Source organism: Perna viridis, chromosome 13, assembly GCF_037379345.1.
Source record: "Perna viridis isolate PV_CMFRI_1.1 ecotype Kerala chromosome 13, ASM3737934v1, whole genome shotgun sequence".
Lineage (NCBI taxonomy): Eukaryota > Metazoa > Mollusca > Bivalvia > Mytilida > Mytilidae > Perna > Perna viridis.
Window position 1 is genome coordinate 5,242,191 of NC_142457.1, and position 23,636 is coordinate 5,265,826.

A 23,636-nucleotide genomic window follows, 5' to 3' on the forward strand; every position below is an offset into this window, starting at 1 on the left:
CCCCCTGAACATCATCACTGTATGCGCAGTAACAAGGGAAGACCAACTATATCCCCCGAACATCACCACTGAATGCGCTGTAACAAGGGAAGACCAACTCTTTCCCTTGAACATCACCATAGTTGTGGTGTAAAATGTTGAGTTTTGTATCTTTTTTGGGGAAACATTACCAGTGATGACAAGTAATTTAATTTGATACCTATGATAAGTTTTTAAAAAGTCAAGGTTTATAGTGTCTGACTTCGGATCTTTGTTGGGAAACACTACTGCGAAAATAACTTAATGCAACATACTGAAGCTTCTCCTATTATGGCACCATTCAAGAACACACTTATAGATTTGTTTCATATTAACAAATGCGGTTTTTTTTTTAAGATGATGTTGTTGGCCTAAAAATAATAAAAATTCCTCATTTATAACATTTTGGACGACGTCGGACGAACGGACAGTGATATACATGAAACATAACACATTTGTATGTCTATCAAAGGGTGCTTAAAAGTGATGTAAATTCAACAATTTGTCTTACTCTTTTGCACATAACAAACACATGTAAACCTCTTCGAATATTCTTTTTTTATCTTAAAGTTTAATTCTAGAGAACTTCAGAAATAAAGGCACATTAATGAACACGGAAAAGAATAATGTCATGGAAGTAAACATATTTACCACAAATAGCGTACTTTCGACGGCCGAGGAAAAATTACGAGAGTACAAAATCGTAAACCTTTAACGAGAAGTCTTCCTGATGACGATATATTCCTTATTGTACTACATATATTTTCTTGTCGACGAAATTAATTAACCAGATAGGTGGACATGTTGCTGAATTAGAAATGTAATTATTTATTTCACCAAATGTAGGTACTATGTCTATAAATTTTTTAAGGCATGTTGTAAAATTGTGTATAATAGACAAGAATGGAATCGAGATTATTATATAGATAGCACTGATTTACAGAATCTTCTTAGTGTAAATTATATCGATGTTTCACACTGTTAAATGAATTCTGTAATTTCACTCTCGGGCTTTCTCCCGCCAAAAAGTCACAACGCTAGTATCAATCCGCCGTTCACAAAATTTGAAATTTGTATTGAAAATAGCAACGAATAATGGAGGAATTCTATAAAATAAAAAGGATAATCAATTGGTTGTCGTGAATGACCAAAACATAATCACTCGTGCCAAGAACGCAGTAAGACTGAACTCGTGCGTGGAACAATTTCAGCACACTCGTTAAATCTAGACGTTCTTCGGCACTCGTGATAGTATTTTGGTTATTCTCTCTTTCCAATTAATTACACTATTATTATAGCATGGTTTTTTGTAATATATTGTAATAAGAGTAAGGGGAGTGGCCAGTGTACTTAGGATTCGTTGAAAATGGAATCGAGATGAGGAAAAAACTAACGAACTGAACAACATTTCGAAATAACTCAGAACTATATGAATAGCCATTGACAAACCAATACAAAAAAACCTGTACAAATATTTACAGATAAGTAAAAGGAAAACCCCCATTCAATCAGCCAGTATTCAAGTACCAATCCATATGAAATTCAGGCACTGCCTATCGACGGTAGAGTGATACATCGAGTAGCAAACAACTGAACAAACAATGCTTTAGCGGTCTTTAGATGTTTTTTTTTTTATTGTAACAATAGTCTTCTCTGTATTCAGATTTGAATTTTTGAGAAAACCACATATCCATCTCCAACTGAAATCAACCAAACCAAGCAAAATCAAATGAAGAACGATAACTCTTGCAAAGTACCAATTATTTACACAATCTATACATATATCTTTTGTCTCGAAAGCGCAACAACCGAATGGCGAACGAAGACTGTTTATGTGGTCTGTTACTTTTCTGAGTTCGAAATCAAAGTACTATTTAGTAATAATCGGTGAGATTTCGACATGCATGAATCACCTCCTGTCTGATTTTTGGAAGACTGCTACTTAAATAAGTGCGTTAGTTTTCGGAAGAAAAGCGGGATTTCTTATGTTCTCTTTATGATAATGAAAATTTGTGAATTGTCACATAGTAATATATGAATAGCCAGTGGTTCATACAGCCACACGTATTTTATACATGCTTTGTCTAAAAACTAAGTTACACATTTCATTTCGTCAAAAAAATTATCTCGTGAACTTTGACATAAACTTGTTACAAAATAATGACTACGGCACCTCAAGGTCACGAAATGACAACCTCCGGCGACAAAGATGACAAGTGACATGCGCTGTGACAATAAATCTTGATGTCATCTTCTCTCGCGCAATACGTCACAGCCACAGATGATTGTGTTGTGCAATATGCACCGACGACCTTTTACTAAGAAAAGTCATTTACAAGAAATTTTACTAACTAACCTCTTTGGATTTGCTTGCCAAATTAATCTTAAAATCAACAACATTATATTTCAAATTGGTATGTTGTATATTTATTGCATATGTTTTAAACTATCACACTTTCTTCCAAAGTCAATTTCAAATAGAATAAGTACTTCAGTTGCTTTTTTTATTCTAGTTGTATTAATATGATGAAGATGTAACCTGGTAAGAGGACGAATAGTTAAAGAATAGTTATGCCTTCTATAGTTTTCATTAACTGGGATTTATTTCTCTCCATTACTATATAAAACTTTGAGTTACTGGTTACAAATACGAAAATACTAAATGTAAGAGCCTGACTCTGTTTAACTGGTTGCCGAGGGGATTTTACTACATATACTATTATTATCTATTTAGATTACCAGGTAACACATCCTCCTGTCATAATTAAATCAGGCTCTCATTGCTTCTACGGTCAATTGTTGAATTCGTATTAAATACCAGTATGAGGAACCTTTTAGTTGGACATACTGATCCCCTTTTATTTTTATTATAAAAGTCAAGCAAGACAGTCAAAAAATTATTTTTTCGATTACTCAGAAATTTAAGAGAAAGTTCAACTGTTTATTGCAATTGAAACATTTGGCATGTAAGTGCATAGAAAATATGATTATCTATAATAGTTTAACCTGAACTATTCCAACTTAAGAAATTATAGTTATTTTAAAGACAAAAGAAAAATTAGCAAAAACTATATTCACTTTAATCTGTATGTTTGAAAGGGTGAGAGAATAGAAATTAACAAATCAGTTATTAAAGAAACAAAGATGATCAACTTGCACAACGTAGACAACAGAATAAAACACATATATAAATACTGGGGAAAAAAAAGAAATTAGGACAGCACATACAAAACCAAGAGCATTGGAGCATTGCAACATGAAGTACAACCAGGGGATATGTCACTAATGGAAAACTAATTTCTCATTGCTTTTTTTCTAAAAGTCACATCGTATAAGTGGACATTCTATCCAGGGTTATTTACTTGTGGAAGTATTCCATTTATTTGCAACATGAATTGTAAAATAATCGAAAATTCTCTTAATAGGTAGGCGTTACGTTTGACAAAATGGTACAAAACCCTGAATAGCGGTATTATACAAGTTAAGGGTCAGCTTACCTCTTTAATAACATAGGTCGTGACAATAAGAAGTATGGCCTGACAAATTTAGACATTATTTACCGAAGATTAATTCTTAAATTGACCGATTAAATGTTTAATACTGCGTTATCTATCTTGTATTTGACAAGATTTGACCCACGGTGTAATCAGCGAAATGGTTGTTAGTATTGATCAACGTTTGACCACGGGGAACCTAACGGTTAAGTGGTAGAATGAATGTCACTGAGTGTCAGTTTGGTTCTCATGCTACCATAAATAAAATCTACTGTTTGAATCATAAAAACGGTTAAAATCCAAAGTATTAGTGTCAATGTTTCTGTAATCATTGAATTCTATGGATATGAAGATGGTATCTAAATACGGACGCACTGTCCAACGGGCGGCGTGATTACTAAAAACTCCCCGTTTTGTGGAGGTACAATAAGCGATATAAAGTCAAACAGTAGTGTAGTCAGGACCAGATACATTACTAGCTGGTTTGTGTAGAAGACTGCATAATTGTATATCCGACTGCTTGGGGCCACGGACCGGTTTCATAAACATCTCAAATTGAGATTTTCCTCAAATTCTTCCTCAACTCAAATTTCGACCAATCAAATTTGCTTGAAATTAAGATTTGAGGAAAACTCAAGGATTTGAGGAAAATCTCAATTTGAAATGTTTTGTGAAACCGAGCCAAGTATAGAATAAGTAGTTGTTAATCACACATCTTGTAATCTGATTCAAAATCACTGAATACAAAAACATTCAATAGCTATAATCATAATAGGCATGTTTGAACTACATGTATTATGTTATATTTTCATGGTTGTGTTCAACAGCTCGGCTGAATATGAATCCAGAGATCTCGCTAAACCAGCATATCTCGTTCATGTGTAGGAGGAATGATAAGTTTATTAAACGTTAAGAAACATATCAAATTTAATTAAAACCAGTAAACAAGTTCCCAGACCATAAGTTTAAAAGCCACTACCATAAATAATACCCCTCCACTATTTGACACAATAGTCATGGAAATTAAAGGCTACGAAACAAAGGAAATCTCTTTACTAACAACCACTTTTACGCATAACATCTTAACCTCAATCTGCTAATTGATAATTTTCATGTAAGCTCTCATTCGTATCGTAGCATCCGTCGCCATTTTCGCGTGATTTATGCGCACGTATCTGAGCATAATTGAATCGGAAGTTTGTTTAACAGATGACTGTACAAACGTCGATGTTTACCAACAAAATGATGGACGGTCGTTCAACACTCGTGTTCGAGGTCCATTAAAGTAAAGAATATAGAAAAGCCCCGCACACAGAATAGGTGGTGAAAGTGTATCACATTGGGACTATTTTGGGGACCATAAAGGACTACTAAAGCTTGATAAAAAGTCACTGTTGTAGTCGATTGAGTATACCATTAGGTGCATTATTTCCTTAGTACACTCCAGCCCAAATGTCATAAAACTTGAAAAGAAATAAGTAAGTTTGAGAAAATGCCTATCTGTATCATCATCGAAATTGAAACCGTGATTGGAGTTAAAACAATTCTGAAACAATTTTTTACGCCACAGACTCCATACCCATTTTTTTTAAGAATAGACCACTGCAAATTTGTGTATTTATTTATAGTTTTGTTTTGTTTTGTTTTGTTTTGTTTTTTTTTTTTTTTGCTTTTTGTTTTTTTATTTGTTTTGTTTTGTTTTTTCTTGTTACAGAAACGGCAGCAAAGATAATTAATGAATATCAACTATCATTTATTACAGATCTACTTATTCTTCAAATATTCGGTAAGCATGCTTATGATATAATAATTGTTTGCAAAAACACAGTTTAATACATCTATCAACTTCTATCTTAATTATTCTCAGACTTTATGATGATCATAATTATTGATATCAATATTTATTATTAAATCTTCACTTTGGTCTGGTAGCTTATCAGAAATTATTTTCATTGATAAGACATATTCAAATAGTTTGATAGAATATTCACTGATCACAATCCAACATATCCTTCCTATACTGCCGTGAGCCTCGCTTTCATGTCTTATTTCATGACGAAATAATTTTCATCAAAAACACCTTAGACTTATTATGTAAAGATAGATATCTAGAGTTGACAAACATCGCTCAATGATTAAAGGAATCTGATTTTAAAAAGAGCTGGTTATTTCTTATCATGGGAAATGATCGCATATTATGCCATGATTTCTCGACTTCTGTCGTTTTACAGTGAAACCATTCACCAAACCACCCTAAAATAAATGAAATGTGCTGCTTTTTATGTTTAAAGAACCACAAAGCACTCTTAAGACTTACGTACACGTAAATCTTTACCAAACCAATAGGACTTACGTAACGGTTTATGTCGTGTTTCGGATCAACCCCGAAGAAACGGTCTCCAGAGCGAAATTGTTTCACTTGATACGGAAATCAACTTTTAACGTTATCCCATATGCGGCATGTAAAGAGCTGGTGCATTTTACGGAATGTTGCAGCAAGTTTAAAGATAGAGAGAATTTACAGAGATATTTGATTTGGTAAACAAGGGAGCGTACAATGCTATGAAATATATTTTTTTCGATACCTATATACACTGAAATATAATGTCGTCTATCTAATCACTTAACAAGAATATACAAATGTTCAACTTAACAAATGAAGAAGATAAAAAATGTTCTCCTTTTTATTTTGGTTATTAATTACAAAACGCACCTCCTATGATGTTAGCTTGATAAAGATCCAAGTTGTGCCAGCAAATTAGCTGCTTTAATTTCTTACTTTTGGCAGATGACATACTTTTTTTTACTTTTTCAGATGATTTGTTCCATACACAAAATTTTCTTAATAAACAATGAATGATAAGATATTTTCAGAAAAAAAGCAGATACCAAGATTTTGTGAGTTCGTCAAAGTCACGAATTACTCAGAAATGAATGGTATCATAGGACAAGGCAACATGAATTTATAAGATATTGGAAAAAACAATGATAACTATCATGCAAATAGCATAGCCAATGGTCATGCCCAAAATAAATAATAGTCTCGTTTCCTGCTACTATCAAGAAAAGGCAGTGGCAGATCCAGGAGGTTCAGGGGGTTAGTGTACCCCCCTTTTTATTGGAAAATTTGACATTTTCATGTTTGTTTTTTTTTATTTTTTTATTTTGTTTTGTTTTTTTTTTTTTTTTGCTTGTTTTTTGTTTGTTTGTTTGTTTTTTTGTTTTGCCTTATCTGAATTTCCTATTTTTATATATCGTTATATTACACGAAAAATATGTACATGGCATTAATTTCGAATCAACCGACAATGGGTAATTGATTTTTTCACTCACCTTTCTGTAGAAGTTTTTGGCGGTAAGGATCAGCCAGTGAGCAGTTCCATCTCTCGTACCGAAACTGGTAATGGCATTCTATCACAGATATTCGTATGGCTTCCAGTAAAGCTTCCGCTATACCGGTTCCCTTTCGGCACATACGCTTTTGTTTGTTATGTAAATTTAACATATCACAGAGTTCGTCTTTGTGGATCATGTCTTTTTGTTCCCCTAAAGAATTGTGTTCCCACTGAGACAAAAGGGAGATAATTGGTTCCCGCGAAGTTAACCTGAAAAACAAAAGTTTTAATGTTTAATTCAAACCAAAACAAAATATCAGATTATAAATATCACCAGTAAACCAAATGTTGGGACAACAGAAGACTTCCCAGTGGTGGACCAAGAGCGAGGGTAAAATGGGATTACAGGCAAAAATCGTCATTTTTTCAGCATAAATGCAGGAAATAAACAAAATCTTTCTACAAAAGGGATTCCAACCCTAAGAGTCCTTTGCGATCCTCGACTGCTTTCATTCGTCATTTAGGAGCAAAATCACAGCATAAGGTTTTTAAACGAACTATTCAAAAGGGAGGATTCTCATGCAATAATTCCCCTAACCGAAAAATGTGTTACAACGGAAATGTGATTATATTCATTCCTATATTTAAGTTCAAAGCTAAGTATACGAAAAAAAAAACAAATATTCAAATCAAAATGGCAGACCCACTTCTATTATGCCATCTATGACCATATATAAGCTTGAAGTAGTAATTGATTATACGCTATATAGATGACGTCCTATACTTGCAGTTCGTTACACCTTACAGACAAATAATAATTGGATCACATATAATCAATGATCTCTAAGCACAGTGCAGACACCTGCTGTTCGTGGTATGCTAAAGAAGTAGAAGACAAAAATGTAAAATATGAATGAATTATTGTAATCACATAGACATGAAAGCTAAGATGTATCACGTAATTATAGACAGAATCATTCGGAATGTCTCACCTTTTTACTAGAGGATAAGGAATTTAGCGCGCAACTTTGAATCACGACGGTTCGTCTATTATCACGTACCGTTGTGACGTGAGCGAACAACCTTTTTTAACCCGGATGCACTGATTTAATCAATATTATATACAGGATATATATTTTGAACATTATCATACGTTAATTGATGCTTTCTGTCCTCTAAAACAAGTGAAATCTAGGGAAATTAAAGCCATAAAGAAACTCTAAAGTCAAGGGAAAAATGAAACCGACAGTGAATACGCAGATAGTGTCAACAGTATTTTTAAAAATCATAGAACAAAAAGACAGAAACAACAACATAAACAAACTTAAAACAGAAACACACGAAACTTCGTTTAAAACGGGAATTCATGACTACAAGTAATAACGGGACCAGTTACACAGTTGTCGCCGAGTGGAATATCTCAATTGAAATATATTCGACTATTATCTAACTCGCTCAATGTGTAAATTCTCCGCCATGAATTGCAGTCTAGTTCACAATGTCCAATCTAACCAGACGGCATGTAATTGTTAACCAGATGGCGCTCTATCAACTTCCTGTTTATCTGGTCATGTGATCTAACACAACCTTTGATCTTGCAGTTATCAAAGACGCTAATTGCTAAAACAATGAAAACATCAATAAATACATGTATGTTAATGGCAGGAGATAGAGAAGGATATTGTGGTAAACTATGATTGGATCAGGATGTCCAAACAAACCATCAAGGTTAATAAAGCATCACATATCTACAGGGTTTCGATTTTCCTAGATAATTTTGTTTTTGACCTCATTTCACAACGTAGGTTGGAAATGAAGTGTCATCCATGAACCCTTGGGATAGATTAAAAAATAATGGTACTCCTTGACCAAGAGTGACAACTTCATTTTTATTATTTAGAATTTCTCGCTAATATATTTTTGTCACGTTTGTTGAATGTTGTCATCTTGGGTAATTATTCGATATACCTTGTAAATGATAATAAGAATTACAAACACTTTTCTTATCACGATTAAAGAGCGTATGTGGCGCCCTCTTTAACAACACGTTATTAATTCAGCTATTTATTGATATCAATAGATGATTTAATAACATGTTAATAAATCATTTATTGATATTTATTAACAGGTTAATAAATATGTATGATCTATTGATATCAATAAATGCCAATTTATTGATATCAATAATTAATCCTTAATATCAATAATTCATTTATTAATATCAATAAATGAATTATTGATATCAATAAATGGGGAATAAATTCCACAACGGCTTGCCATAATATGAGTTCATTTTGTAACTTATAGGAAACCCTTCACGATTTTCAGAAAAAAAAACAACAAAATAAGCTACTCGGACCTCATCAAAAACTTTAAGCACAAACCGAAAACACTAGTCCTTTGATTCTTGGATGACCATTCTGATATTTGGAAACATCATTGTTTTAAATAGATAAAAGAGAAACATGAATCTTTGTTAATTGTTTCAAACAATGCAATCATTCAACTCATAATTTCCTTGGCTTTTGTTTTGTTTTTGTTTTGTTTTTGTTTTTGTTTTTGTTTTTTTTTTTTTTTGCAAGAACCTAAAACGCAATATTCTTGTGATAAGTTTTTCATTCCGACATTTAAAAATATTTTTCTTGGAAAAAAATAAGAATTTCGACACAATGGTATTTTCAATCTACGTCACTATATTACTCGGCCTTGACAATGTACTACTGGTGAATATTTTGTCTTACACACGTTAATTACACAAGGATTATCGCTAAATCATCATTAATTACGAAAGACATAGTATACCGCCAAAGATTAATCCAGATAATCCCGCCATAATGTAAATTCTATTCGGAATTGCCAAAAAGAAACGCGCACCCATAAAACACCTGAAGTTATTCTGGTGCAAAACGTTAAAAGTGAAATTTTCAATTTTGCCTTTGAAGATTTTTTAGGTATACACAAAAAGCACCACTTTTGTCTGACAAAGTGGATGAATTAATATTGATTGCCGCCAGCCCTCTCAGAAAATGCAAGAATCTTGCAAAGTCGGGAAAAAAGTTAATGATTTATTTTACCCGACGTTATCCGATTGTCAAACGACGTATGATTTAAATAACGCTTGGAAAATTCAAAAGGCATGTTTGCAGCGGTTAGTAAGAGAGGAAACGAACGTCTACCGCTGTGTGAAGCTTGTTGTTTACATTGCATGTCCCTATCGTGACTCCGTATTATACACCAAAGAGAAACGTAAAGACAAACTAGACATTGCCCCGTAAAGGGGCTAATACCCCACGCAGCCTGTTTAACCCTGTACATTTAGGGACCAATATTGACGTACAATTCAAACTGGACACACTTTTTAATGGATAGATTAAGCACTTCTGACACACAATTTGCTGTCATTTCTAAAACACCCAACTCCAAACAGCAATCAGTATTTTTTTGTTGTTGACAACACAATAACAATTTTTACTACAATTCCTGACAACTTGCACATCTCCATATGGTAATCTAACACTCCATTTAGTTTCTTTTACAATCCTTCAAGTCGTTAAAGAGGCGTTGTGGACAATGCATCAGACCAAGTTTTGCTGAAAAATGCTTCATTTCCAACAGCCGTCATTTCTACTATTTTTGTCCAAACATTAATTCCTGACATTATGCGCATCCCATTATAGTAATTTAATACTACAATAAGTTTCATTACAGTCTTGCAGTCGTTGAGGAGGAGTTGTGGACAACGCATGAAACCAAGTAAGTGAACCAAGTATTGCTAAAAAATGCTTAATCTATCATTTCTACAATTTTTGTACAAGCATAAATTCCTGACAACATGCACATTTCCATTTTCTTATATTAGATACCACAAAGTTCCATAACTATACTGCAACCTACTTAGCACATAATTTGGACAGAAAGATAAACGGGCAGACGGACAGACAGACAGACAGACAGACAGAGTGAAATCTATATACCCCAAACTTTGTTAAGAATGCACAGCATTTGGCAAATGCCAACAGAAGACAGAAAACTTTAATTAATTCAGCAACCACAGACTGAAATTTTGAGGACACCTTATATATGTTTATACTGAAAAAAAAAATTTTCCCCATATGTTTATCTTGTCGAACTTATTTATTTTTCGTGCTTGACCGAGAATGGGAGTGCTTTATCGTTTTCTGAACATCCAAATTATCAAAGCTTTAAAGTAAAACTACGTAAGTTTTTTGCTAACTTTGGGGATCAATGTGCAAATCATAGCTAGCATGGATCAGGTACGACACGCCCAATCATTTAGACTAGATTTAAAGATAAGCTGTTCATCATATCCAAAGTAAAGATTTTAAAATAGTGACTATAACATTTAACAATATTTATAGAAAAGTATTTATGTCAGAAACAAGATACGCTGAACTTGTATCAATCTCTGAAATATTTATAGTTCAAGAATAACTAAGATGTTGGTACGTACGTCTAATTAACAAATATCTACATGGCGATACATCTGCCTGGGTGAAAGAAGACATTAATTATATTAAAGTGAGGGAAGTAATATTATATAACTTCTGCTTGTTTGTTGTCCATGCAAGCAGTGTTTTCATACGTTTTTTACTAGATACTAGATTTACACATGGACCAAAATTTCCTTTCATAATCTAAACATAGAGTAGTTTTCATTCTTAAGCACAGGTTATTCCCAAGTGTTTTAGAAGTTAAGTTTTTTATTGATCACGTTTCACTTTTCTAAGAATAAGAAACATGTAAATATCAAGAGGTTAATGCTTAAAATCGAATACAAATTACAAATGGTTAACCGTGACTGCACAGGCGACGAATTTGTTTTGAAATTTTACTTAATAACCCATAACGACACATATCGACGAAATACTAAACATGTATATGGTCATACTCTGTACATATGGTCATATAATCTGTACATATGGTCATATACTCTGTACATATGGTCATGTCCTCTGTACATATGGTCATATACTCTGTACATATGGTCATGTCCTCTGTACATATGGTCATATACTCTGTACATATGGTCATATACTCCGCACATATGTGCACATCTGACTTAGCAACTTGTCCATTGAGTATCAAATTTGCAGATGTGTAACGAAATGGAGGAAACATGGTCGATATCGTAGTAGCAGAGAGTAATGTCGGATTCAGAAATCCACTGATTCCTGTGCTTTTTATACTCAACCAAAATCTTCGAGCGTAAGTGCCCCCCCCCTTTGATCCGCGTATGTCCTCATCGCACAATTTTGGGAAGGGTGTTTGACGTGGTAGTAGGCTACTTGTTGCTCTGGAACCCTTAATAATTACATTTTGCAGACGTGTCGTAGTCTTCGTATAGAAGATGAGGTTAAAAGAAATTCATTTGTGAGGGTAAACCTGGCTAGGAGCTCGTAGACGCATACGGCATCGTTTTGATTGTCAAAGTCGATTACATTAATCGTACATCATCACAGAATTAACACAGTCAATGAATTCATTCCTGTCTCGTTACAGATGTATAAAGGATTTCAGAGAAATATTCAGTGGTTGCTCTGATGTTGGTATACATCATGACAACACCATAATATTACCGCATCTAAGTGTCTAAATAAGGAAAGAGGAAAGAGCGGGGGCGAGAAATTCATATTTGTATTATCATTTGCTTACTTTTGTTCAAATTTTGCACGAAATTAACATTTTCAACAAAAGGGTTGCATAAACTTTGCAGTACAGATTAGTTAGAAATACAGGTAATTAAACTTTAGGCTTAATACTTTAGTTCAGGTAGTAAAGGTTTGCTGTAACAACAATTTTCACGAAAATAAAGGGGTGAATTGTGCCTCAACCTTTATGTAAAATTCCCCAGTGCAGTAAAATAAAAGCAAAGAGACCATAATTATGGGGAAAAACTAGACATCCAGAATGTAGTTACAACGAAAAGAGCAGCAATAAACTAAAATAATGCACACATAAACTAAGGAACAAATGGACAATCCTGACTCGATTAATAAAATGCGAAGCACAACTAGATACGCGCGCAGATGTCTAACAGATGCGGAAAATATGGACACAAAATTAAAGTTTTATACACTCTCTGAATTATGATTATGGTTAAACAATTGATACCGATCAAGTTAGGACCAGAATGAAAATGGTTGAATCACTAAAATTACTTGCAATAAGACTTATAAAAGATTACAGCATGAACAGACAATAAGACGAACGGACACAGGGATCCAAATGTTGTATCTGAGGGTAAGATCAATAACATTGTTAAACAAACATAAAAAAAGTTTGACTTATAGTTTAAAAACATAACATTTTCTCCAAAAGACTTTTAAAAAATCTAAAAGTAGACTACATGATTAGATACCAAAAACAAATCCACAAAGTGTCATGAAAATCGCTTAATAAAGTGTTTTAAAGTTAATGGGCAAATATGGAAAATTCCCCCTTTTTAAGAATAAAGTCCTAAAATCGGATATTGATAGCGATTGGGAGGGGCCTTACAACAACCGACAAACATTTTTTTCCCAAATTTTCATAAAAATGGGCGCAACAATTATTAACTTATCATAAGTCTGAAAACTGCAACCCCTTTAATGAATAATGTCCCGTAAATCTAAATCATAAAGTCAAATATATATTTTTTAAATCGAAATTTAAAGGAGCTAACAGCAAGATAAATAAACCAAAGTTTCACTGACATTGCTAAGAGTTTTTGAGTTATACTCCGAAATCTTTCAACGAATAAAGTACCATAACTCATGATCGTAAATTTGGAAATTAATGAAAATCTACAATGAGCTCAAATCAAAAGAAATCAACAACTATGCTTCCCAAAAACTGGTAGCAACATTTTTAAAGTTATCGTGCAATGAAACGAACGGAAGGACGGACACCGTTATTCCATATAGAAAAACCCGTTGTATCAAGTCCGGGTTTTAAGGGAAGAGAGAAACTACGAAATTGTGCTATAAAATGAAACAACGGTTAAATAACTTATAGAAATTATACATGTAGTTACAAACTGAAGTGTGGTTACATGTAATAAGTCTCAAACAAAGGAATATTTCCCGGGAAGTCCAAATATTGTTCCGATGCAGGTGTTTTAATGTAAGCCTCATCTATAATATAGACAAGATTTATAAATCAGATATTTCTAGAGGACTCATGCATCATTGTATAACATAATAAAAAGACCATAAAATCCTACAGTTACACCTATATGCATCATGCGGAATGTAAGAAAAAATGTGGATTTTTTACTAATAATTCATTCAATGCGTCTTGTATATTTGTGATGGGGTTCGCTTAAGCTGAAATTAACCGATATGATAGTGTGGTAAATCGTTGTACATAGGACCGAGAAGATATAAACTGCTGACTTTGAATGTTACCGAAATTTAAACATATTAAAAACAGATTAATCAAAGAATTATTCAAATAAAGAACGAAAGAAAAGTCGAGAAAATTTCATCTTTCTACAACCAAGATTGTTTTCTTGGTTCCATTAATTACTCCTTCAAAACAACCTAATCCATTATTATTTTAAGAAAAATCATTTGTATCTGTGGATTTTATCAGCCTCTGCATGATCGTTAGGCGAACCTGTATTAATTTCATATCAAGAGATGGTTAATCTGGAATCACAAATCCCGCCGCAGTTAAAAGTTTATGGGTGAAAGTTGAACAGTAATGTAATTGACCATGACCTGTGCTGCATATTTTACAGTCATGATTTCAGGTTTATTAAGATTTTGTTTTGTGGTTATTCAGAAACCCCCTCTTAGAAATCACATGTGTAACGGTCCCAGGAATCACTTTATTACCCTCAACATTCCAGGTATTGGTTTAAAAACGTCGGTCAGGGTATTTCAATCCCAACAGGCGAATCAAAGGGGATCTTTTAAAGTAAGATAAAAACAAGATTTTGTAGTTGTTGTTATTATTTTCTATAACTACTTGTGAAAAATTTCATCAGCTTGTAGAATTAATCTTTATATACTTGCACATAACATAAAAAAATCAATAATTAAATTAGATGGTGGGCTCATCTTCAGGGCACAAACGTTGGACGTTGCTGTCTACTTAATTTTGTTCAAATCTTGAAAAATCAATATTGAAATTTTTAGGTGTCAACCTGAACTTATCAAGATGACGTACCTATGTCAAATACTGATTGTAAATATTACCACCTAGGTATCTCAATGAAAATATGGACTTTGTAACAATTGTCAATATTAATGTGACAAATGAACAGATAAGGAGTGGGAAAATCAAGAAACCAAAAATATATATATCATAATTCAAAGCACCAGACGAATATTTCAAACGATTTTTTTTTCATGATGCTAATCGAATTTCGCTTACTACATCGAGCACGTCTTACTAATTAAATTCAGTGACATAAATATAGCCGATATTCTCATACTCTTCAAGACAATAAAGACCGGTTACCGGTATCAAGTGGAAGCACACACGTATGAGACAAAATCGAGCAGTTCGGATACCTATGAATTAGAGTACCGTATTTTTCCAATAATATACATGGCTGCCGCCATGAGCATTAAAACATTATTTTAACATATTACATCACAATTTTTCTGAATCGAAAAACAGTTCGTTGACAATTGTTGTTTTTCTTTTTTCTTCGAATTTATGTCGTTTCTGACAAATGCCTTTATACCATGTTACAAATGTGTTTGTTTTAATGCTTACATCATCAAGACGTTGACAGATATGGAGTCAACACACCGAGGCTATGGACGTTTTGACTTTAATGAAATGCATTTTCTGAGTTATTTTGAGCTTTTATAGGATGCAAGTGTTCATTTGGTTTTTAATGCAAAACTTGATCGATATCATGTACTGGATTCCGTATATACCTATTAAGTAAGATTTTATTGATGTATAGTATATGACGCTACATCATTTCCAACATTTGAATTTATTACATGAACTACAGTTGTACGTTCATGTCATTCAGGAGCTCAAGATATCATTTCTTTAAGAGAGACGTTTTAATTCAAACTTTTCGAAGCATCAAAATAAAAACTTGAACAAAAAAATACAGGAATGCGTTTCAATTATTTCTTGACAAAATTTGTTTTTGAATATGTAGATACCAGCCAAACACTATTTCAAATCCCCCTAAAGGGTCACATTTAATATGTATATACATGAATATATGAGTATAGTTTCAATTCTAGTTCAATATACGTCCGGTCTATCCCAGTAAATACTGAAGTACTAAAGACGGGTGAATTAAAATGTAATGAATTTACGGTTTCTTGCCTTCAATTCTATATCCTACGAAAGTTTACAGTTTTCCTTACGTTCTGTACTATAAGTACTTAACAAGATGGAAGTTGCCAAAAATTCAGCTTGAAATTTCCAAGGTACCATAATGTACATCCTCCTAAGTCAGGGTTTTGAGTCCACCCTTGCTCCCTCAAACCCCTGACATCACTCATTCATATTTAGCGGGTATCGTCCAGCCAATGCCTATTGGTTGCTTCTCCGGGAGCGAAGCACCAATGAAAATCGATTTAACATAAAATGTTTGTAGAAAGGTAAACAATAATACGAGTTAATGGACGATCCGATATGTATGATGTCACAAATGATGCAATATGAGGAAGAATGATAACTGCAGATTCTGTTTAGAGTCTTTACTGGAAAAAAATGACGTTATGTGTAGCCATTTTGTAAGTTATATCGAAGAGTTTCTATTACGATTGATTTGATTGGATTTTGGATCCGGGTTAAATTTAAGTAACTCACTAGATGGCGCTGAACGATACCCGCTAAATATGAATGAGTGATGTCAGGGGTTTGAGGGAGCGAGGGTGGGCTCAAAACCCTGACTTGGGAGAATGTATAATGTATGGTTATCTCATTTAATATTTATACAAATCTTTGTAACAATCAGGAATAAAATGCTTCGCATGTCACAGATTGACACGACCGCAAAGGTCGAACCCTGAACAGTTTGGGAAAGTATGGACGCACCATCTAAACAAGCTAAGCTTTTTAATTGTATTACGATTAGAAATTTCTTACTCAAGTTATATTTCATTAATCAGAAAGCTGCTAGTTTCTGGTCCCTTTTTGTGCCCCCAATTCCTAATCGGCGGCTCAAGTCTTAAGCAGAGGACACTTATCCTACCGGTGCACCTGGTCCATGCTCCTAATTTTTAGTGGAATCCGAGTCGCACATTTACTTTTGTTATTTTTTTATGCATTATTTTGATTCTTTTATGTTCTTTGTTGTGTGTGTCTGTTTTCCATGTCTGGTCTTTGTCCCTGGGTTACATTCTTTTGATTTCCGCAAGATTTGGGTCCCTTGATTACTCTATCAAGTAAATGCATATAGAAATTGTCAGACTTAATAACTTCAGATGGTTTTTCAATCATGATTCATATATCTTAAAAACCCCTTGTGACCTCGCAATATTAAGTTGAGATTGTGTCAGCTTCATAGCTGCATACTGACAACTAAAACTAAAATCGTCAAAGGTCGCGCTTTAACTTGTGCAGATATTTAAATGAACCAGTCTCAGGCCTACTTTTGACAGAAACCCTGCGGGACAGTGTGCCTCGAGGTGGGTCAGACCATAACAGGTTTATAGTAATGGAATCTCGTACCCTGTCCTAGTCCGTGATATAATAATGCCATGTTTAATTATTTTCTTTTCTTAACTATTAAAACATTTGAATGTGGTTTTAGAAAACTGAATGAATGATATTAAATATGTTCGTTGATCTATTTAATAATAACAAGGAATTCATCTAAAATTTAAAATTTTGGCGGGAAAAGATTTTCCATACGTTTTGTATTAGTAGGTTGTATCTATTGATACCACTAAAAAGTAACAAGGATTTCATAAAAACTTTCTAAATAACATTTTAGGTGTGTTTAATGAAATTATGAAAAGAATGGGGGGTCACTGCGCAACAAATATTAATGCTATGAAATGGATAAAACTAGAGGAGTTCAAAAGTGTAACAAAAATGGCTGAACATGACCAGCGAACATTCTTTACTTGAATAAATATAGCAACATGTAGAAATTTAATTATGATAGTTACGTGTATATCAGATGTTTGGTAGTCAATGTGCAAGCAGGGCCGAATGTATGAAATCTAATTATGATAGTTACGATCACCTACATGTATATCAGATGTTTTGTAGTTTGATGGAAATAATGATATACCCATTAGTAGTAACAAACATGAAAACTGTCAGGCTCTGATTGACTTTATCAACCGTTTTCTTACACTTGGAAACATGAGTGTAGGGAAGAAAGTATTTAGACTCGTAAGAATGTCTGTATGACAGAATCTTTGATCAAAATAAACAAACAATTATAAAACAATATCACAGAAATAACAAACAAGCAATTATCAAATTGTAGCTTTTTTCGTAGATGACGCAATAACAATGTGCAAAATGCTCAAATAGATATGATGCACTTAAATGAAAAGCCTAAACAGCGCTTTTAAGGATTGCAATAGTCGCTGGACGATAAAATCTTTTAGAAATGCGTTAAAATATAACATAATTAAAGTATTGAACAGATATTGAACAAGATGTTCCATGTTCCGAACAGCATCTGACATTCGAAATTCACTCCTGACGCTGCAGCCAGCCCACCCAGAAAATGCAAGAAAAATTAATAACATTACGCGACGTTATCCGATTGTCAAACGACGTTTAATTTGAACAATGTCCGAGAATTCGAAAGGCGTGTTTGCAGCGGTTAGTTAGAAAGAAAACGAACGTCTGCCGCTGCATGGAGCTTGATGATGTTCAAACGATCACAGAACTAAAAATAATATTATTCCGAAATGGGAGACGTTGATACTACAAATCAAACACAAACAAAAACAACAAATAAATAACAAAACTACATTGAGCTATCTTTGACAAACACATTATGATAGGTATGTCTATTTTATGGCCATTTCGTTGCGAAACAAGACGTCTTTATTAACAATAATTTCCACATGGCCAAGATCCAGCTAAACCTGCAGGAAATACTGATCCGTGATCAAACGAATAGCTCTGTCAAAAGGATGGGAAGAAATGTGATTTTTGTGGTACTGAATTCTATACATTTTACATAAGGAATTTCATGTAGTTGGGAATTGATAAAATTGTGAAGAAGTTGATAGTATAATGCTAATGACAATGAACTAATTATACCCCTGGTTTCATCTAGGTCTGAGCAAAGCAGAAACAGAACTGCGTTTCCGTGGAAGAGCGTCTTTAAGGTCAAAGGGTAAAAAGCGAAACTATTCCGACTGCATCGGAAAATGCGGTCTGAATGTGTATTTGGACACTAGCCCTACGCCCAAGTCTAGTAAAGTTGAAATTAATAATTCGGGCGAGTAACTGAAAAAGTTTTTTGGCAAACTAAAAGATTGTTGCAACATCAAATATAACAGGGGACGAACGTGTTCTGGTTGTGGAACAAAACTCTAATAAACTCCAACATTGACTTTGTTACAGTTGAGCCATGCATGTACAAATGACACATAAGTTATTACCTAAATAAATAACACTAAAATAAAAAATATCAACGCAATATCTTCAACTCGTTCCAAGAAGTCGGAAATGAAAAAGATCCGCGCAATGATGGAAAGAAAGACAAACGAATGAAGTCAGAAATCACAGCCTCTTTTAGTGTCACCGATAGGAGACCAAAACATATAGTGGAAAGGGCCTAACCAAGCGTTTATTGGGACCAGTCAGTTATGACTGATAAAAAGAAAGATTGAAAACTGGCCATTTCAGGGCCAGTAAAAAAAAACTAGATTTTACAGAATTCCGGACTACCATTCTACCAGAAAAGACGTAAAGACGCATTTATAAATACAATACAAAAATTGACCCTTACCTTCAATAAACTAACAGTGTAAATACATAACATGTGTCTTACATTTGGAAAGAGGAACAATCGGCTTTACAAATGTAGAATAAAAATAGTTAAAAATCTTACTAAAAATGCAAATTAATGCTTTTATTAAGTTTTTTTTTACTCCTTGAAAAAAAATAATGTTTAAAATTAGACTATCTGGCATATTAATATTTACAGTTTTCCTCTGGAATATTTATCTGCCATAAAAATTCATTAAAAATAAAAGTTATGTATGTAATCCTAGCATTCAGAGGTAAGCCTGATGCTGAAGTTTACACAAAGTGTGTGTTCATTCCACAATGTTTATATATAAATAACTCAGTAATGTAAATGAATGTCGACAGTTAAGCGAGACATTTGTGTAACTCGTCTTAGAGAGACGCATTCACACAGCATAATGTTGCAGTCCTGGACATTAGCGGGTGGTATATTGAAATATGGGTGTCCGTCAGTCTATTATCGATTTATTAATATATTTGATTTCCCTTCAAACAATTGGATTCTGACGAGTCGACTATAAATGTACAAGCGGAAAATAGTTCAACTGTTACTATAAAACGTTGTTATATTGTTATGCCTAAATATGCCTGTCGTTTTTTTTTCACACCTATATTTGTAAGCCCAAATCTCGATAACTATGGAACATAGACGCATATACAGCAAAAAAACAGACATCGACATTGACGTTTTATTATTTTTCTTTTTAATGATCTTGTTCGTCATTCAGTTTCATGACAATATTTTCTTGGATAATTCAAGAATCTTTGTGGTACATTATATCGGAAATAAATAGAACATATTAATCCCGATTTCAGTATCGCATTAAATGTTGCAAAAATGTTCGCCTTTATTAAAGTGCTTAGTCATTTTTTCAACGGTTAAATCCAAAAACTTAGTAGAAATAAAAGAAATTCCAAGCGTGACCAGAGAACTACAGGACACGTCTCCTATTTTTTCCCTATTTGAACTTGATATAATCAGCCCACCCGACAGAGGAAGTTGAAACAGGCACAAACTCTGAAACAGGGTCCTTGTACCGCCTATGTCATTCAAACACAGTATTAACTGGATATAGGAGCTACGCTGCAGTCTCTGTTTCGAAGTTTGGATGTCGGGAGAAACACTGGTCTCTAATTTTTTAAATAACCAGACAAATGAACTCTTGAGTTGTGACAGCTCTAACACTACTTGACCTTTACGTACTTGGTTTTGTTTACAACACAGACATTTCCCCGTGCTGGTTCTTTGTATTGCAAAATTACTTCTAATATTCTTTAAAGAGTAATCAAGGGAACCAAGGTTATAGCGGTAATCAAAAGAATGTAATCCAGGGACAAAGACCAGACATGGAAAACAGACATACACAATAAAGAACATAAAGTAACTAAAATCACACATACAAAGTAACAAAAGCAAATGAGAAACTCGGACTAATGTTCGTCTTAATTGTAGATGCAAGGTCAATTAAACCTTTCTCAGGGTATTCAAACAAATGGTATGATGTTTGCTAGTGGTGAACTCAATAATTATTATTTTTTTGTGGCGAAATCACACCTGAAATGTAGACAGCTTGTGGTCCAAAATAAACAGGGGCTTATTATCATATAGGCAGTTTTATTCAAATGATTTCTATCCGTCCAGATCAGTTGAAATGGTAGCGAAATGAAAGAAAATTAAAATTAGTATTTTTTTGTGAATTTTAGCACTTGGTCAGAAAAAGGTCTGTTAATTCTATACATGTTAGAGAAAACATTCGCTGAGAAAACATCTGTTAAACACTTAATGCTTTAATTGTTTGTGTTTGAAACAACGGTGAAAAAAATAATCATGTGGAATTGCACGTAAATCATTTTTTTTTACTTTGGAAAGGATGTGGGGTGATCAAAACTCATGGTAAAAAATTGAGCGATAACAATTAGTCGTATTAAAAAGGGCGACAACCAAAAAGTCACGCGCAATTAAGAAATTATGATAAACACTGATTTCCCCGCTAGTGGTGGATCGGGGGGGGGGGGCGGGGTTCTGGTGTTTAGGGAAGATAAGCAAATGGTAAACTGAAACAATGCCTTTTGTTTCAATTCGACCATAAAATGTGTACTTACTCCCTTACGAATACATGTATCAGCGACCATTGAGAGTTCTACACTGACACTAAAGTACACAATTCCATCACCAGAACTTATTAATAGAATTGATAATCAGAAGTGTGCGTGGGATCTCAGTCATGATAATACTACATGTACATGTATATTAGAGATATTTTTAGGATCAGGGAAATTTTCTGTTTATGTTAGCCAAAAGTTTTCGGCCTTGTAAGTTCAAGAGGGTCTGAAGGGCTACTACTTATTTTTCAAAGGTTAGATGTAATTTTTATTTGGCGTTTCATATTATACACCACACAGGATAATTTGAACAATTAAAACAGAGATTCAAAAACTCTTGAGCAGCGAATGGATTTCAAACTCATTTTCCGTCATGTTCACATCATAAGGCTAGAAGAGTTTTTTCATAATAAACGAACCAGCGACAAATGCAGGTTGTTTAAAAAAAATCGGTAATTTAAAATTTGTAAGCAACGAAATATAAATTCGCTATTCCTTCAAAAAATGCTGCCCTACATGCCAGTGGCGTAAAGGGCAGTAAGTAAGTAAGTAAGTATTCCTTCAATAGAATTTGCTATCATTTAAAATGATATTTGCTTCAAGTTCACATAATCCATCGTGTAAGTTATTAAGATAAAAATTTACTACTTTCTTTCTTCAAAACATGTGTTTTTTTTAAAAAGAAAAAAAATAACAAATTTTCAGCCTTTTGTTAATCTTCATTTCTTTTTTAAATGCAGGCCTCGAAAGAAAAAAAAATGCCGTTTGAAATTTAAACTTCCCTACCTTTACAGAATTATTATTAAAACAGGGTATTATAATGGCATCAAGAGTAGCATTGCTGGACCAATGATGATTTTCCTCCAATATTCCTTCCATTTATTCATTTCTTAAATCAATGTTGAAGTACATTCAAAATTTGTATTATTTTTTGTATAATCAGCCTCAAAATGTAGATACATTTTTATTATCTATTGATGAAATTAAAATGCTAATCGACCATTTGATACTCTTTTCTTTTCGATGGCCCAATAACTTAAGAAGTCGTCAGAAACTTAAGAAACTTAAGAAAAAGCAATACCTACCCAAAATATGCCAAGACAGTGGCTGATGACGAAATCGAGCAAAATATTCCAAACAATAAGACAAGTTGGTTTAGTAACATTGTGTGAGGCGCCGCTTAATGTCGTCCATTTTCACAAATTTCATGTCAACCAGGTTTCCATTTTTACAATATTTTTATCCATTCAATATTACAATTATAGAATTTCTCACAAAATAAAATCTCACAATCCGACACTTTAAGTGCAGAAGTTATGTTCCATTGTCAACTAAAACAACAAAATTACTCAGAACATTTTTTTCAAAATGTTTTCACAAAATAGCGTATCATTTCCAAGGGTCAACCAGAGTCAGTTTATCAAATATTTATCATGTCCATCACACATTCACACTTTAAAATATTCCAACGCAGCGATGACAATTTTTTGTTTGAACTTACTGTTCCCTGTTGTGAAATTTAAATTTATCAAATTTCTCTCCGTACTATTGTAGGATTAACATTAATTCATAAGTAACTAGATTTTTCCGTACTTTCTGAATTCGTGATTTTTGCCTAGAGTTTCACCGCGGGAGATTGTACCACATCCATGTTCATTGAGCAGACGACACGTGCGCTTAATCGTTTGGATGTTACAAGATCCTCTGAACGTTTGATCACAGGGTGATATACATAGACACTGAATCGAGATTATAA

General features: G+C 33.5%; 1 protein-coding gene across 2 annotated transcripts in view; it reads right to left on the reverse strand.

The window, feature by feature from the left end:
- Positions 1–23,586, reverse strand: part of LOC148599347 (protein Wnt-9a-like) — a 42,866-nt gene extending 19,280 nt beyond the window's left edge. Inside the window, exons 1-2 of one of the 2 annotated variants that reach the window (XM_088557762.1) lie at positions 22,966–23,586; positions 6,846–7,117 (exon numbers count right to left, since the gene is read on the reverse strand). In XM_088557762.1, coding sequence (XP_088413888.1) covers positions 6,846–7,117; positions 22,966–23,045 — 352 coding nt within the window. In that variant the 5' untranslated portion in view covers positions 23,046–23,586. Of the gene's footprint in view, positions 1–6,845; positions 7,118–21,880; positions 21,950–22,965 lie in introns of those variants that run through there. The other variant, XM_088557763.1, reaches the window with a different exon arrangement.
- Between the last annotated feature and the right edge of the window lie 50 nt (positions 23,587–23,636).